General features: G+C 36.0%; 1 protein-coding gene across 2 annotated transcripts; it reads left to right on the forward strand.

Annotated features, from left to right (window-relative positions):
* Positions 1-902: 902 nt before the first annotated feature.
* Positions 903-11,884, forward strand: LOC107745377 (pleckstrin homology domain-containing family A member 8). Of its 2 annotated transcripts, XM_016559247.1 has the most exons (13): positions 903-1,087; positions 1,474-1,590; positions 2,564-2,719; positions 3,437-3,567; positions 3,819-3,977; positions 4,084-4,124; positions 4,211-4,314; positions 4,418-4,700; positions 6,554-6,639; positions 8,201-8,259; positions 8,910-9,111; positions 9,243-9,304; positions 10,547-11,884. In XM_016559247.1, the coding sequence occupies exons 1-13, from the start codon at positions 1,048-1,050 to the stop codon at positions 10,742-10,744; spliced, it is 1,638 nt and encodes a 545-aa protein (XP_016414733.1). In that variant the 5' UTR covers positions 903-1,047; the 3' UTR covers positions 10,745-11,884. The 2 variants fall into 2 exon arrangements, with proteins under 2 accessions (XP_016414733.1, XP_016414734.1); XM_016559248.1 differs by lacking the exon at positions 2,564-2,719.
* The last annotated feature ends 5,246 nt before the right edge of the window (positions 11,885-17,130 follow it).

Here is a 17,130-nt window from a genome sequence, read left to right on the forward strand (position 1 = left end):
GTGTTCACAACAGTAAACAGCAGAAATGTTACAAATTAAACGTACAGTACTTGACATGTTTATGTATGATATATTGAAATACATGAATCTTATTAAATGTTAAACTCGCAAAATTCTTATTGGTCAAGAGATCATGAATTGTAGTATTTTTCTGAAAATACAAATTACATATTTAGGTGCTAAAAAACATTTTATATTATGAGTTTATGACTTCAAACAAGTTGGGAAATATCACAACTTTATTTAAAAATAATGATAATAAACGTAGGCTAAGAAACGACAGAAATGTTACAAATTAAATGTACTGGAAATGTTTATGACTGTATTACATTTTAAAGTATATTAAACGTATTTAAATGTTAAATTTACAAAATCCCTTTTTGGGTAAGAGATTGTAGTATTGTTTATAAAAATACAAATGATATATTTAGGTTTTAAATGACATTTTTAATGAGTTGAATTATGATTTTAGCAAATTACTGGAACACATCACAATTACAATAAAAAAGTAACAATAAACGACCGTTTAATTTAGAGAATGTAATATGCCACGTTGAAATGTCATAACGCGATGGCGTAAAAGACTCGCTAGATGTTCTTCTGAAACGAACTGTTCGAAAGAACCGACTCGCGGACCTCAGATAACGCTCCAAAATTCCCAATGTAAAAGTTACCACCCTGAAATACAACATTGAATTATTATAGGTCAGCTTTTTCTGAGGACGCGCCTTAAGGACCAATATCTAATTTTCATTGGATATTACACAAATAGTCTCAGCACAACCACGCCCATCTAATCACACAGTATCCAATGAGAGGTTCGCCAAACGCAAATCCCACAGACGTCATGTCCTTCTGTGATCACATGGATTGGCATTCTCGAAGCATTTACGCCAGTCGTTTGCGTAATCTCATTCCCCAGCAGTCGCTTTGCGTCTTGCGCGTATAGTTGTCGTTGTTAAAGAATTATCTCGAGTTTCTTAAAGAGGCTGTGTTGGGCTCAGTCTTGCCACGACTAAGTAATGAATTGTCAAGAGAAGGTCTACCATGGAGGGAGTTCTCTATAAATGGACCAACTATATTAGCGGTATGTATACAGCGATAATTAAAAGTTATATTACGTAAAGCAGGGAAGTCTGTAAAGCTGTTAGCCTGTTTGCTAGCTCAAGCAGTGTATAAATGAAGTTAAGTCATCATCCTCTTTAGCTCTCAGTGCCGATATTTTTTCCAAAGCTGGGACCAGCTCAACCACATACTCATCTCATCTGCTAAGACTATTTTCAGAAAAGTTTGTCTTGGTCCTAAGATTATGCAATAGATTCTGTTTTATTCAGTTTAAAAAGCCTCCTCTTGACTGGAAGAGCAAGTCAAACCATAGTATGTTCATGGATCTCAAACGCCATCAAATACATTGTTACCCGTGTCAGTTACAGTGAAAATCATGACATAGTGCTTTGTTGTTTCTCTTGAAAGGCTGGCAGCCTCGTTGGTTTGTTCTCGAGGGAGGCACTCTTTCCTACTATGACTCTCAAGAAGATGCATGGAAAGGATGCAAGGGCAGCATCAAAATATCTGTGTGTGAAATACAGGGTAAGGAAAAGTTTATGCCCAACCTGAACAGGAAACCTAATAACCATTACATCACAAGCAGCTATTGTTTTTATGCTTCGGGATATCATAATGCTTACGCAAGGGGATATTGCTTCATCTTTAGGAACTTTTATGTCCCAGGGGCTGATTTTCATTAAAACTAACATTCAGCTGCTTTTGTTTAATGAGGTTTATGTTGTAAACTTTTTTTATTATGCTTCAGAACTTATTTTTGCTACTTTTTGAATGTCCTATGTGATTTAATCATTTTAGACTATTAATCTTAATTATAAAAAGTCATCATAAAAGTATGAATTATTGAACTGTAAACACAACCTTTTTTTTTTTTACAATATTTATTGTGTGAAAATTATTTATAATTATTGCCACTGCAACAACAATGCTGCTCCTAATAGATTTTGAGACAGTGAAGAGCTTGAGATGAAATATAAGACATGTGAGCAGAATAAAATAAAAAGTGAGCAGAATATTTGTATTGTACCTCATTTCTAGCCTGTAGTTTCATCAAATTATACAAAAGTGTGAAAATATTATTTAATTATATTTAGAATACATAAAATGCTAGATATGAAGTTATCCTTACGAAAACAAAAGGACAAACAAATTATGTAAAAAATGTACATTTCCGCTGCCATCATTTCCACCATAGAATGCTATTAAACATAATGCTTCATTTGAGATGTGGTGAAAATGACACTGTGATTTGCAATCATTATTGCTTTACTTGAATGGGAATGGGAAAAAGGAGCAGAATTGTGTGTTCACTGTTGAACACATTATTAGAATAATAAAATAAGTGAGAGTTATAAACAAGTATAGAGAATAAACAAGTTTTTAACAGGGCCAAAAGTGTCGATAGTTGAAGAGACACCCAAGTACTGTATAACAACTCTTGTGACTGATCTCATACTTGGCTTATCCATCTTCTTTGTCCTCCCTCTGCCCATTGTAGTTCACCCATCGGATTTCACAAGGGTTGACCTGATCATTCCAGGAGAACAATACTTTTATCTCAGGGCAATTAATGCAGCAGAGAGACAAAAATGGCTTGTGGCGTTAGGGACTGCAAAAGCCTGTCTCACAGACAACCGAACCAAGAGAGAGAAGGGTGAGTGTAGTATTTCTGCCGTAATAGACAAGATATTCTATGTAGATCATCTGACTTGTGTTAATATGACAATGAAATATGATAATGTAATATACACTGCCATTTAGGTCGATAGTTTGGGGTCAGTACTAATGTTTTTGAAAGAAGTCTGTTGTGGTCACTAAGGCTGTATTAAAAACTGCAAAAAACTGCAAATCTGAATTTTCAGCAGCCATTACTTCATTCTTCAATGTCACGTGATCCTTCAGAAATCATTCTGATATGCTATTTTGGTGCTCAAGAAACATTTCGTATTATTATCAATGTTAAAAGGGTCGAAAACATTCTTTGTTGAATAGAAAGTTCAAAAGAAAAGCATTTATTTGAAATAGAAATCTTTTGTAACAATGAAAATGTCGTCTTGTTTTTTCCAATTTTGATAAATTTATTGCATCCTTGCTGAATAAAAGTATTAATTTCTTCCAAAAAAAAAAAAAATCTTACCGATCCCAAACTTTTAAACATTGTTGTATATTGTTAAAATATATAACTAACCGGTTTTAATAGACAATATGTCAAATACAGGAAACTGTGTTTCATACGATTTCATGAGGACTTATGAGATTACATAACCCATTCAGATCATGACGTTTGTTCATTTTGCAATTTTTCAAAGAGCTGTCAATCCAAGTCTATGAAGAAAATGAATGTCAACAATAGTCTCTTTTATCTTCTCAGAGCTCCAGGAAAACACAGAGGCTCTGAAAACAAAAATGTCTGAGCTAAGGCTTTACTGTGACCTTCTCCTTCAGCAAGTGAACAAAATACAAGAAAGTTCTCTAGCGGAGACGACAGCTGATTCAGGGGAGGTAAGGGAGTGTTTGTCTTGAGTCAACCTACACTACGTTTACTGCATCTTTCAAGGACTTGACAAGCTTGTCTAAAATCAATAAAGAGCGTTTAGTAGTTCATGCTTGCACTAATGAATTGTATTATCATTCTGATTTTTTGTAGTTATGTCTCTAGCACAAAAATAAGGGGCAAAAATCTGTCCTAAATGGGTCAGACTGGTCAAGCGACTCTAAAACTTAAATTCTGTTTTGCCATTTGTGGGTTTCAGGTAGGGGACGAGACTGGAAATCTAGTGAAGTCCACATGCACCACCTTCTTGAAGACCCTGGAGGAGTGTATGCAGATTGCTAGCCAGACATTCAGTCCAGATCTTCTGAGTCAGACCCCTCCAGGCTCTCCTCCTGTGGCTACCATCAAACCTCAGAAGGTATATTAAACATAATCACCCAATGGAAAATACAAAAGATTGTGCTGTTGTAGATTCAAGTTTAGTTGGTCAGAACCTAAAATAGAAAGTTTATTTTTTTCTATAGATCAAACTTACTGATCCAAGAAATCAGCACCCAGGAGAAAAGTGAGTTCAGTTCATGTTAATGTACTCTTGTGGGTCAGATGTGCTTTTGTTTTTCCTCTACAATGTTTAAAATGTGTGTTGTGCAGACAAAAGGACTTAATAAACACCTCAGGAACATCAGCACAAGAGAGTGGACCAGAAAACGAACCGCCTCCATCTCCTCAAGAAAGCATGCCTACATCTCCTACAGGTTTGCCAAACATTAAGTTAGTCAGATTCAGACTGATTACACATGAAACATTTGGCAGACCTCAACTATCATTTCCTGTCTTGTCTATGTCTTGTTCTGTTAGGAAGTGGTTTAATGGAGGACCAAGAGGAGTCCATGGAGCCTCATAATGGCTCTTCATCAAGCACACAGAACCCTGAAGAATCTGTAGGAGAGGACATACCGACAAAAGAAGCAGACCTTGCCCAAGAAAAACAACAGGAAGTCTCACTGAGCCCCACACAGAACAAAGAAGAAGAGGTCACTGAAGAAATCCAGGCTGACCTGGAAGTGAACGAGCCTCAGTCTGAGAATAGACAGGAAGAGGAAGATAAGGTGGACACATTCTTCAGTACCATGAGCCACAGGTATGAGGCGCCTCCGTTGCTGTGATCCTTCTGAGGGAACAAGATGAATGTACTGCACACATTTACACTATTCAGAATTTGTTGTTTTTGTTTGGAAAATTAGCTATGGTCATGCTAATGTCACGCTATGAGCTAATAACTACTCTTAGAATTTTGTTTACAGAAATGTGCTGTATGCAACAAAGTCAGCATTACAGTAAAAATCAATATTGAGGGACTATAGATCTCCACTGAGTAATATTGTGTCCTAAGTAATCAGGTGCAGCGCGATAAAGTGACATGCGATCAGTCCCTGTCTATTCTGTGTTAAAGGAATATTCAGAGGTTAATCGCAAGGTAAGGTCTGTTGAAAGAATTTGTGGCTTGCTGTGAAATACCACAGAAAACAATTTGGACTCACCTAAAAGTTCATAAAAACTTTCAAGACAAGACTATCACTGACTATATTTGTCACTTTACACAGGGTAGCTCTGCCCACAGTTTAATATGTAAATGCTACATATTAAATTCTAGATAAATGATTGTGCTTTTGTCACTTGTTCAAAATGTTGCTGTCAGTTAGGACAAATATAAGACTTTATACTGGATACTGTTATACTGTTGGATTATGATGTAAAAGGCACTTTCCACAAATAGGGTACAATTTATTGTCCCATTACTTTTTTCAGCATTAGATGCACAGATTTTAGAAAACCAAACTATTTTTTATAGTTTTAGAAAAAAACTATTGTCTAACATGACATATATAAATGAATCAAATATCTGTACCCATCTTAAAATAGAGATATTTTCGAATGTCATATAATTTTTTGACATAATATTGAAGTGCTCTTTAATTAATTGTAGTTAAAATCTAAAAATTGTGACGCCCAATAAGTAGCAATTTTTGCATCATCTTTTTTTCTACAGGAAGTCTTATTCATTTTTAGTTTTTTTTTTTCAAACCTGTCATCTAAGATATTATAAGAAAAATTATTACATAAATATTCTTTAATTTATTGGAAATAAATTTTTATTAATAACGATAAACCAAATCTCAAACTAGCTAGTCCCTACCGAGTGGCAGATTAATTTAGGCTAACATTTCAGATTTTAAACTGGATTTAGATGTACAGCATTTTGGTAACATGGTTTGCAGAACTCTCAAATAAAATCACATTTAAAAATTTTAAATGTAATACAATTTAAAATGTAAGAATTTTTTTTAATGTAAAATCAAATGGTTTAAATAATAAGTAAACTGACTTCCTGAAGTAGAAGTTAATGGTCAAGCACCTTCCTTGCTGGAAAGACTCTTACTTGTACCTTGCTTGTGGAAGGTTCCATAACTACTGTAAAAGTCTTGCAGTTTCAATATAGTGATTTCAGCCTGTAAAGTTCATGATTAAATGTTCATCATGGTATGCTTTCTTTTGGTCGCTCAAAATGAGGCCCAGCCGGTGACGAGGGTTTGTAGATTCTTGTGCTCTTCATAATTTTCTCATCTCTTTTATGTAATAATGAGGTTATCACGTAACTACAACACTAACCTGTTCCAACAGCCTTCATTGGGCTGAAACGAAATTAAATTGAACCAGTAATGCGAAATGTTATCAAAGCAACTTGTCCGTATTCAGATATTAACCTTTTCAGTATTATATCACTTGTGTGAAGGTTGTATAATCTAATTTATAAAACCTGTATTTAATGTGTGCTCTTCTTATTTAAGGACTGCATGCTCCAAAACTGGTTTCCTTCTGCTTTGGCTATGCCTGCTTTTGTATTGGTGGTTTATTTAATCAAATAAATGTGTTTTGTTGACGTGGGTACTAATGTATTGTCCTTGTCTGAATGTCTGTGGTTTTTTCTTGTAGATTTAGTGATATAATACTGGAGGACGACAGTGGTATTCCCACACAGGCCTTTTTGGATTCTTGCTATGCTATAGTACCAGTTTTAGGTAGGACACTCTATCTTTCACTCTTTCTCCCTTTTCCGTCCTTTCCATGTCTCTTTCCCCCGTCAGTCCAGGTTGCCTTATTCTCTGCTTTAATTAGTTATGTGCTTATTAAAGGTTGTGAAATGCTAATGGGGACATTGATTTTTGTCACTCTGTACATGTGTCGGTTCACCATGTGCTCTTGATTTTTATTTTTTTTTCATAATTTGCATCTCATATTAGTCTGCACAGTAAATACCTCATTCTCCTTCAGGCATGGTCATGCATGCTCTGCTATGTCTTTATACTGGGACAGTTCGGTGAGTATCTGGCCAAGAACATGAAAATCTGTGTCAGCAATCAATTATTACAAAAGCTTTTGTACAAAGGATTTTCCTCACTTTCTTCTTAAGAACATACTGTATCAATGTGATAAAGGTGATTGGGGTGTCATGCACTTTTTTGAGAGGGCAGCATTAGTCTATCAGTACAGTTTTTAAACCTCACTTTTTTCTATAGTTCGAATGGGCATGATGCTTTTGAAAGTAATTGGGGATTGGGTAACGGTTGATCGCATTTCTCTGTGGGTGATGGTGGCTCAATATACTTCCATGCATGACAGGAATACAGTAGATCGGGGAGCAAGTAGATCTTTGGACTGCATATAAATTACCATGAATTGTTATTTTCCACAAACGTGTCTAGACCTTCACAAATAATTACATGAAAAAAAAAAAATCTATGTGCGAAATGGAGCATGTTGCTGCTTCACAGTTACTGTGACCCTCACCAATATATGTGGGTCAAAGATGTTAAGATGTTCGCATCAAAAGAAATTTACAAAAGTGATTTTATGTCCATAGAAAGCACATTAAATGTAAGTAAAGTGTCTATTTTAAGGTTTCAAATATGTTTTTGGAGAATAAAATGTCAAAATTTGGTTGAAATAATGTTACATTGTCATTCAGTGTAACACAATATTTATGTAAAAATTTAAACAACATGCTTCTTCTGACATGTATATATTAAAATATATAAAAGAATAAGGGAGCATATTATATTTTATTGTGTTTTAAATGAGTAAAAAATTCTTACTGACAATTGGGCAAAACCTATGTTGTAAAATTACAACTAATTAGTATTTGGGGTGAAAGTAATCAGTCTTTTAATATGTCATAAATGGATTTTTGTTGTAAATATGCCTGCCCATGTATACACTACCATGCAAAATTTGGGGGTTGGTGAGATTTTATGATGTCTGTTATGCTTAACCTGGCTGCATTTCTTTGATAAAAAATACAGTAAAAACAGTACAATTGTGAAATGTATTTACAATGTAAAATAACTTTTTTTAAATTCCTGTGATGGCAAAGTCATTTATTTAAAATAGGATTTTTTTTTTTGTAATAATGTAAAAGTCTTTACTGCCACTTTTGATCAATGAATCCATCTTTACTAAATGAATGTATTAATTTCTTTCAAAAAAAAAAAAAAATTCTTACTGACCCTAAACTTTTGAACAGTAATGTATGTTTAGCCAGAAAATAACGACACAGTACTTACAAAGGCTTTCTCCCCTCAGACAAGCTTGGACCAACTGTCTTTGCTCCAGTTAAAATAGATTTTGTGGGAAACATTAAGGTAAGTGTAACATGCAAACAATGACATTTTTCAAGACTCACTGCATCCTCTTTTTAATAAAAGTAAGAACTGTAAATAATACGTGGCATATTTTAAATTACATGACTAATGGGTTTACAGATTATAGATTCACTAGGATGACATTCAATACACAATTTAATCATCTGTAATAATTACCCATTTATTTCTTCCTTAATATGCTTAGAGTATTAGAGTTAGAGTATTGTGTTTTTTTTAGTATTCCAAATTATAAATTCTACAAACTTGTGTATTTGTCTTCAGCATATTAGTGAAATTAATTTTAAATTTTACCAATATAATCAAACCAAACGGAATCAGAATGCATCATGTTTTAGCAAATCAATAAATTGTTGTCAGAGAAAATATTTGGTTAATATGGTTTGAGCACTCAAAGTAAACCCGTGATGACTTTGAGGCTGGTTTGTAATGAGCTTCCTTGCATATAACAGTATGTGAATTATGGCTTTGGAGGTCAGAAATTTTTGCCAAGAGTAATCAACTGTAGTATTTAACAGGTTCAACAAGGTCCTCACATTCACTGTCTCTGTATTTATTTGGGATGACACCATAACCACTAGAGGGCATAATAGCTTGGTCTGTGAGTTGATCCTCCTTATTTTCTCCATCAGAAAATCCAACAGAAGGTGGTGTCCGATCCTGAGAGTTTCCCCACCCTACAGAGCATCGTGCTGCATGAGGTGGAGACGGAGGTGGCACAGGTGCGGAACTCGGCCACAGAAGCACTGCTGTGGCTTAAACGTGGACTCAAGTTCCTCAAAGAATTCCTTTCTGAAATCAATACAGGGATGAAGGATGTCCAGGGAGCTCTTAGTAAGTCACATGATCAAATTTGAAACAGTTGCACCTGAAAATAACACCTGGTTCAAACAACTGTCCTTCACCTATGATGTTGTTATCAGTGCTTTGTAATGTCTCCTGCTGAAAGTTTTTTCTTCTTTCAGATAATGCATATGGAAAGACACTGCGGCAATATCATGGATGGGTTGTTCGAGGTGTCTTTGCGGTAAGTGTTGTGTTTTGAGTGATGTTTTTCCATTAAAATTTTTTTAAACAATTAGACATCTTTGTGTCAGTGCTCCATGTTCTGTTTATGTTTCTGTCAAATACCAAAATTGATTTGTTTTCTATTTTTTTTTTTTAAACAATTAGACATCTTTGTGTCAGTGCACGTCAGTGCTCCATGTTCTGTTTATGTTTCTGTCAAATACCAAAATTGATTTGTTTTCTATTTTTTTCTACTTTTTTTTTTTTTCTTTTTGAAGAAACTTTATGCAATTTTGCCATACAAGCATAATAATAACCAGGGCTGCTAAGCTTCAAAAAGGGCAAATCCAATTATAAAATAAAGAAGTAAGAAGTCCAAAAACAAAAAAACCAATGAAATAAAAAATTAAAGTATGGAGCCCTGCACATGACATGCAGGAAAAAAAAAAAAAAGATATTGTGGCCATGAATTAACAATTTCTTTCTTCATTTTAACTAAAAAAAATGGTATTGAGGAACCTATCAAATTCCCACCACTTATCAGTTCGTGTCTACAATATCTATCTATTATTTTATTTATTTTTTTATGTGTGGGGCTATGTATTTATACCATTTTGTTTTTAGATTTAATTTTTGCCATTTTATTGCGATAGGACAGTATAGAGTAGATGTATATGCCATTTAATGTATGTATGTATTTATTTATTTTATGGCCAACTATGAAATATCTTGTGCAGTCATTCTCTAAAGCTGATAATGCAATCTGCTAATAATTACATCATCACAACATGGCATGAGCTGATTGTTCAATGAGCTTTCTGCTTAACATTTAAATAGACTTGATCTGTGTTTACTGTAAGGAAGTCTTGTAGCACACTATCAGAAACCCTTCCCCTCCCCCAGCTCCACCCATATAGATCTGCTATGGGTATTTTCATGTATGCTAGATGTTCACAGCAGCTTGTCTATAGATGTATTGGCAGTAGCAAGTCTCTGTACTTGCTCTGCAGCAGGTGCATCAGCATAGCTGATCTATTCCACCAAGACCAAATACATTAATACCGGCATGTCCATTACAATGCAAAACTATTCCGATAGTTGTCATGATTGATCGTTTTTTTAGCACAGGCTGGGCATAGATACTTTAAAAATGTCCTTTTGTGTTCCATTGAAAATAAAATAATATACAGCTTTGGAAAAACATAACATGCATTCAACCCGCCTTTCTGACTCTGTTTATATGGTTGTTTGTGTGTGTTAGCTGGCTCTACGGGCCGCCCCGTCCTATGAGGACTTCATGGCTGCTCTGGTTTCTCATGAAGGCGATGAGCTGAAGGAAGGCTTTACGACCGGCATGCATCGAGACCTGGATATCTACCTGCCAGCTATGGAGAAGCAGCTGTCCATCCTGGACGCTGTCTATGAGGAGTACAGCTTGGAATCAGACGAGATCGTGTGACTGACACGCACGCACCCGCACAGAGAACAGAGCCTGCTTCTGACGGAGCTCATCGGTTTCAGTGGTGAAGTTTCGCCTGCTGTGGTAACCGAACCTGAAGTTAGTGTTGAAGAAGACAGGGAGGTTTCTGTGAATGCAGGGCTTGCAAAGCCTGATCAGTAAGAGTGTGTTGGATAATGTGGCATCTGCAGACTCCAGTATGCCTGTCAGATGACTGTCATCCCTGCGCAATTTAAATGGCCGCCATCAAAATAATGCTAGCTGAGGGGGGCAGGGTGTGATTCCAAGTGTTTTCAGGGAACAGCTGTATTTTTTAGAAACCTTCAGTGCAGTGATCAAGTGTTTTGTTGACATTGGTTGTATGTTTTTTCATGCACTTTTAGGCACGAGAGTATAAATGGCAGATAAGATGAAGATAGTGTTAGTGAAGGTTTACAGTTAAAGGGCAAAACTGCACTTGTGCTTTACTTCTCACTTGAAATATTGCATTACTTTTGTTCATATACTCGCATCTCATTCGTTTTAGACTAGCACAAAACTAAGAACTTATTCAGACTTTCGGGGATTCGGATAAACATGCAGTGCGTTCGTAAAACCAAGTACTTAAGTATACAGATACTGTGGTGGGCTATTTTTTGCAGTGACATAATCTTAGATTAAACACATTCACAACGGCTATAGTTCGGGACTTGTAGGATCAACGTGGTGAGAGGGACCAAAGGAGAGTTTCTTTTTCATAGCTTAGTGGAGAGATTTCCTACTATAGAGTACATGCAGCTGTGGCTCTACAAAAGGAAAGATGTCATGATATTTCCTCAGTGACTTTATTTATTGACTTCTTTATATGAATATTAATTCTAACTGTTGATTTTATTGTAAGAATCACACTATGCTTACTCTCCAATCATATGAATGATACAAATTTTTGCATGTTGCATTGCATGGGTTTTGTTTTTATATTTCTAAATTAATTAGCACATGAGGATGACTGTTCTCTTAGGTTTACATTTTATTTTAACTGCATTCCACAAAGTTTTAAACTAAAATCTGACAAACCGTTGGCTTTATAAATATGCCTTTCTAACATTGTAAATGTCAGATTTTTCATGTTGTTCCAAACCTGTATGACTTTCTACTTCTGCTGAGCACAAAAGATATTTTGAAGTATTTTGGTAACCAAAAAGTTATTCTGCGAATATAAAATACTGAGACATTTCTCAAAATATGTTCTATGTTTTTGAACACCATGAGGGTGTCAACAAACCTGTATGAACTTCTTTCTTCTGTTGAACACAAAAGAAGATAGTTTGAAGAATGTTAGTAACAAAACAGTTGACGTAGCCATTGATTTCCATAGTATGGAAAAAATATACTACGGAAGTCAATGGCTACGTCAACTGTTTGCTTACCAACATTCTTCAAAATATCTTATTTTGGGTGAACTATCCCTTTAAATTCAATTGAAAAGCAGAGCTTTGACATGGCAGCATTAAGGAAAAATGTTTAGTTTTTCTTCTCCCAGGAATAGCACACAGGATCCATGTTGTCATTCACTAGTATTAAAATTAGTCTATATGATATGCCTTTTTATATGTTTTTACTAATTGTAACTTTTAAATTGTATGTCATTTATACTGAATTGCCTGCAGTGTTTTTAATCTTTTTATTCAAAATTTCATGCAACATAGATCGGTTTTGTATTTTCAAAGTCATTAGTTGACCAATAATAGGCATTATCCATTCAAGTGACCGTTATAGACACAAGTAATTTTACATCATCATTATGACACTCAATCCTTCAATATCTGGATGTGGTTGCTGGGATACTCTCACCACAACAAGGATGATCTCTAGACTCAATAATAAGGGCTAAGAATAGAAGGATTGTTTTTACGTGCACTTGTGCATGTGTAATAGAGAGAGAACGGTTTCTGATGTTTTTGTTTGTCAAAACGCATAGCAAATAACCAGAGGCAGTGTTTTTTTTTTTTTTTTTTTACTGTTTTGATAATGTATTGTACATTACTAATCTGTAGTGACTAAATATACTACTACAGTTGAATATAGTATTTATTAAATGGGCGTCATGACAGTTCTGAGAGGAGCTATATTGCATTCTGTACTCAATGGAAACACTTTACCTATGCAATGTTGGTCCATCCATTTCCAGGGGATGATGGGAAAACATTCGGGAGAACGTCTTGGGCAGGCAGCACGGTGGAATTGGCACTTGTATGCCAAATTAACCTCTTGCAACACCCCCAGCACTCTATCAAAAACTTCTTGGCCCATGAACAGAGTTTTCCAGTGACCTGACTGCAAGCTTCTTGGAAGGGGAGGTCTAATAAGTTTATTGGATTTCAGCCAACCAAACAAACTATATTTGATTAAGCAATATCACACAAGCTTTTGTACAACAGTTAATATTGAGTTCACACAAAATGTGGTTTTTGCATTCCACTGTGCTGCTTTTGTGTATTAGACTGACATATTTAGCTGTTGAGCTAAGGTCTCGGCGCCCTTTTGCAAACTCTTGCACACGACAGCATTTAAAAAAAAAAATGCATCTCTAGACCTTGCGTTTTCTGTGAATGAACCCTTAATTGTTTTTCGTTCCTAAATGAATCAAGATTCGTTAAATGAATTGAGGAAATGATTCAATGCCTGCTTACCGGATGAAGCAATGAATGTTGTTGTTGTTGTCGCTGCATCGTCACATAAACCTACCCTAAAGCTGTGGTAACACTATTAGAGCACGGGCACTATACCGCATGTCTAGGGCTTCTGTTTTTAATAAATAATGCAACTTTAACAAAATCTAAATTCAAAATGTGAAAATATATTTTCCTGCAACACTGTAAACCTGCAGCTTTGACATGCGTGTTCTTTGTATTGAGGCAAGAGGTCAATCAGTGAAATTCATATTGGCTCATTACCTGCAATAATCCAAAAACCAACTCTTTGTCGAGGCAACCAGGGTAATGCTAACTTCCAGGTTGGCCTAAAAAAATACGTCATCACTGCACTATACAGCATTTATTGACCTTCTCAGTAAAATTTAGCTAGTTGATTCTATTTTAGACTCCAATTTTTAAATTGATAAACACTTATCTGTGTTCTTGTGAATTGGCGCTTTGTTCCTGGCTATTATATGTGTTTGTGTATGTTGTTCATTCCCTGCCATTCTGCTGCACCTTGCATGTTTGCCATTCCCTCCGTAGGTCAGGGATTTTCACTGGGGCCCCGGGTGACAGCTGGGTCCTCTATGTTTCTTGCCTGTGAGGCCCCCTGTCCTCCGTCCTACACCAGCACCCGAAATGTGACACCACTAAACCTGCATTGGTATAATCCATCATCATACTTACAATATGGCAGCCGCCTTTTTCCTATTTAATTTAATCGCAGTCTACGGAGCTGTTTCCAAAATTGCCCCCATACACTATTTCTTTGCTCATTCACTCCATGAGTCCACAGAATGAGTGAAAGAAAACAAGCAAATTTGGACACTTGAGTGTGTTGGAAGTGCTTCAGACGTCATCTTTTTGTGAGACGTGGGAATTAATTTGGCGCAACACTCATAAAATTCTTTATTCGTTGTTCAGTGTACATCGGTTGTACACTTGTGATTGAGGTGCATTATGGGATTGAATAAGTGCACTCAATTATGTCCACTATGGTTTTCCACACCACTACAAATGGCTGTCCCTTCAAATAGTCAGTGCTGGGTAGATTAATTACAAATTGCAGTCTGTTACTGATTACAAATTACATAAAGTTTGTAGTTAGTAATGTAGTCTATTAGATTACACATTTTATGTAATCTAATCTGACTATTGTTTGATGACTTTTAGACCTAACTTGTTCATCATATAGATTTAAATAGGATTATTTTGTACCATATTAATATAAAAACAAAAAGAAAATATAATCCATTATTTATGATCAACTACATGAACTGCATTAAACATTACATCACGTCAAGGTTTCCCAAGCTGGCATTCAGAAAAGGAAAGAATTAGGCAAAATAAACTAAATATAAATAATTTGAATTATCAATCATTTCTGTGTGAATAATATGCATTTAATCAATTTTAAAATAGAATATAATCTAATTACAAGTACTTTTTAAAAAAAAATCCGATTGCATAATCTATATAATCAGTTACTACTACCCTGAAAATAGTGCACTATATAGGTGGCGATTTGGGACACAGTTTAGGATTTCAACAACAGACATTTCAAACTCCAGGCTTTAAGATTATCAGAAAGTTTCCACCCAGCCCCAATGGAAAGTCCTGGGCAGCTTTAGCTAAATAAGACCCCATTTGAGCCCCTGCAAATGCAACAGGGATCTCACCTCACACCCTGTTCCATGCGGCCCCCCTCTTCAAAGTCTCATACTGGCATGTTCCCAACAAAGTTCAAAATCAGATTGTGTTATGCAATGCATATGTAAGAAATTGCCTAGCTCATCTGCAGGGCAGGCACATTACCGTAATGTGATTAGTGGGTCAATATATGGCTGTGTAATATGGTTACTGAACGGTAACCATCTTCAAAAATCTGTGTACCCAACTCAGGGTTCCTGCCAACCTTTACAAACACACACACAATAATAATAAAAAAAAATGCCGGTCTAAAGCCATAGCACAAGACTTTTTCAGGCTCTGTGGTCTGTTCTTCCATCGGCACAAAGTGTTTCTTTCCTGGAAAGCTGTCGACAGCATCCCTTTTATCTTTCTCTGTCACCTTCCATCTCAACCATGATCAATACACCGTCTATCACTGTCAGGCCTCACGCCCACATATACAGTTTCTGAGCAGCAGAGCCAGAGACTCAGCACAGAAATGCTGATGTAACTGCGGCTGGCAGTGATTTAGCACAGAGCTTAGTCAGCTACAGCACCTTGATGAGCAAGAAAAACTCATCAAATATACAGCGATGAGAGCAGTACGACGTTCTCTGAAGGCTTGCCAACACAAAAATGTTAGTGGTGCCAACCCTGATAGAACCAAAAATAACTTTTAAAAAGTGTAAGAATCACTTAAGTCAACATAAAGTAACATTCATAATACACCTCTGTGGAACAAAATAGAAGTTATTGCTTGAATTTCTTAAAAAAAAAAAAAAAAAAGACAAAATTTGAAAGCTGAGACTTTTTCATGCCCAAAAGTAACCTGCTCTGTCTTGTCTGCCGGCACGTTGTCAGTGTCCTCTTTGCTCCGCAATGTATTTTTCACTGTGTGAGAACATCATGTGTGGCGTGCGTGAGAGAGCCATGGCTTGTCCAACGTAGCAAGAGTAACTAAGGTGGGCAGGTCTTTGTGAAGGGTCAATTGCCTTCATTTGGAACTATTTTTCTGGTGGAGCAGAATTAGACAGAAAGTGTCAAAGATGTAAAGAATCGAATACACTACACAACTTTTGCCCAGATGTTTGCCCTGAATGAGTCAACGCAATGAGTCTGAATGAGACGATCTGCAGCTTTTCGGCAGTGTAGTGTATGATGGGCATTGGGCACCGACTTTTTTAAGCTTTAGACTATGATTCCATCCAGTCTGAGGATATTGATAGTTTGAGCCAATTTTACAACACGCGTTGTTTTCATTTGTCAAGTGTTTTCTAGCAACAAAGCGCGTGTTTCTGCGTGGGTTTGTTGTGTTTGGAATGCCTGGTAGTGTGTGATCTTAAGTCATTTAGTGCGATGCCAGTTTTTCCTCTGTAACCATTTACAAAGTCAACAAATGAATTATACCTACTAACTCAACATTAACTTCTGGTTCATTGAGCTGTTGTACAAAAACAAAATCACATTTGTTCTGTCGGTATATTATCCTAAAACAATGCCTTTAAAGCTGGTATACACTACACAACTTTTCAAATCTGAACAGATTTTATAACACTAGGCATCATACACTCTCTGACTTAATGGTTACTTTCTCTGTAAATGGTAACATCACACACTAAACGACTGAAGGCTGGAATACATTTCACAACTTTTGCCAATTTGCAATTTGGACAAAAGTCGATGATAGCGATTGAACATTTTTGTCAGTTGGATATGACGGATTTCACAGCGTGTGATAGGCAAAGACTTTTTTTAAAGGGGTCATATGATGTTGCTAAAAAGAACATTATTTGGTGTATTTGGTGTAATGAAATGTGTTTATGCGGTTTAATGTTCAAAAAACACATTATTTTCCACATACTGTACATTATTGTTGCTCCTCTATGCCCCGCCTTTCTGAAACGCGTCGATTTTTACAAAGCTAATCGGTCTGAAAAGCGAGGTGTGCTATGATTGGCCAGCTATCCAGTGCGTTATGATTGGCCGAATACCTCAAGCGTGTGACAGAAATGTTACGCCCCTTACCATATTGTGATG

The sequence above is a fragment of the Sinocyclocheilus rhinocerous genome, unplaced genomic scaffold, assembly GCF_001515625.1.
Source record: "Sinocyclocheilus rhinocerous isolate Xijiao unplaced genomic scaffold, SAMN03320098_v1.1 scaffold1249, whole genome shotgun sequence".
NCBI classification, from domain to species: domain Eukaryota; kingdom Metazoa; phylum Chordata; class Actinopteri; order Cypriniformes; family Cyprinidae; genus Sinocyclocheilus; species Sinocyclocheilus rhinocerous.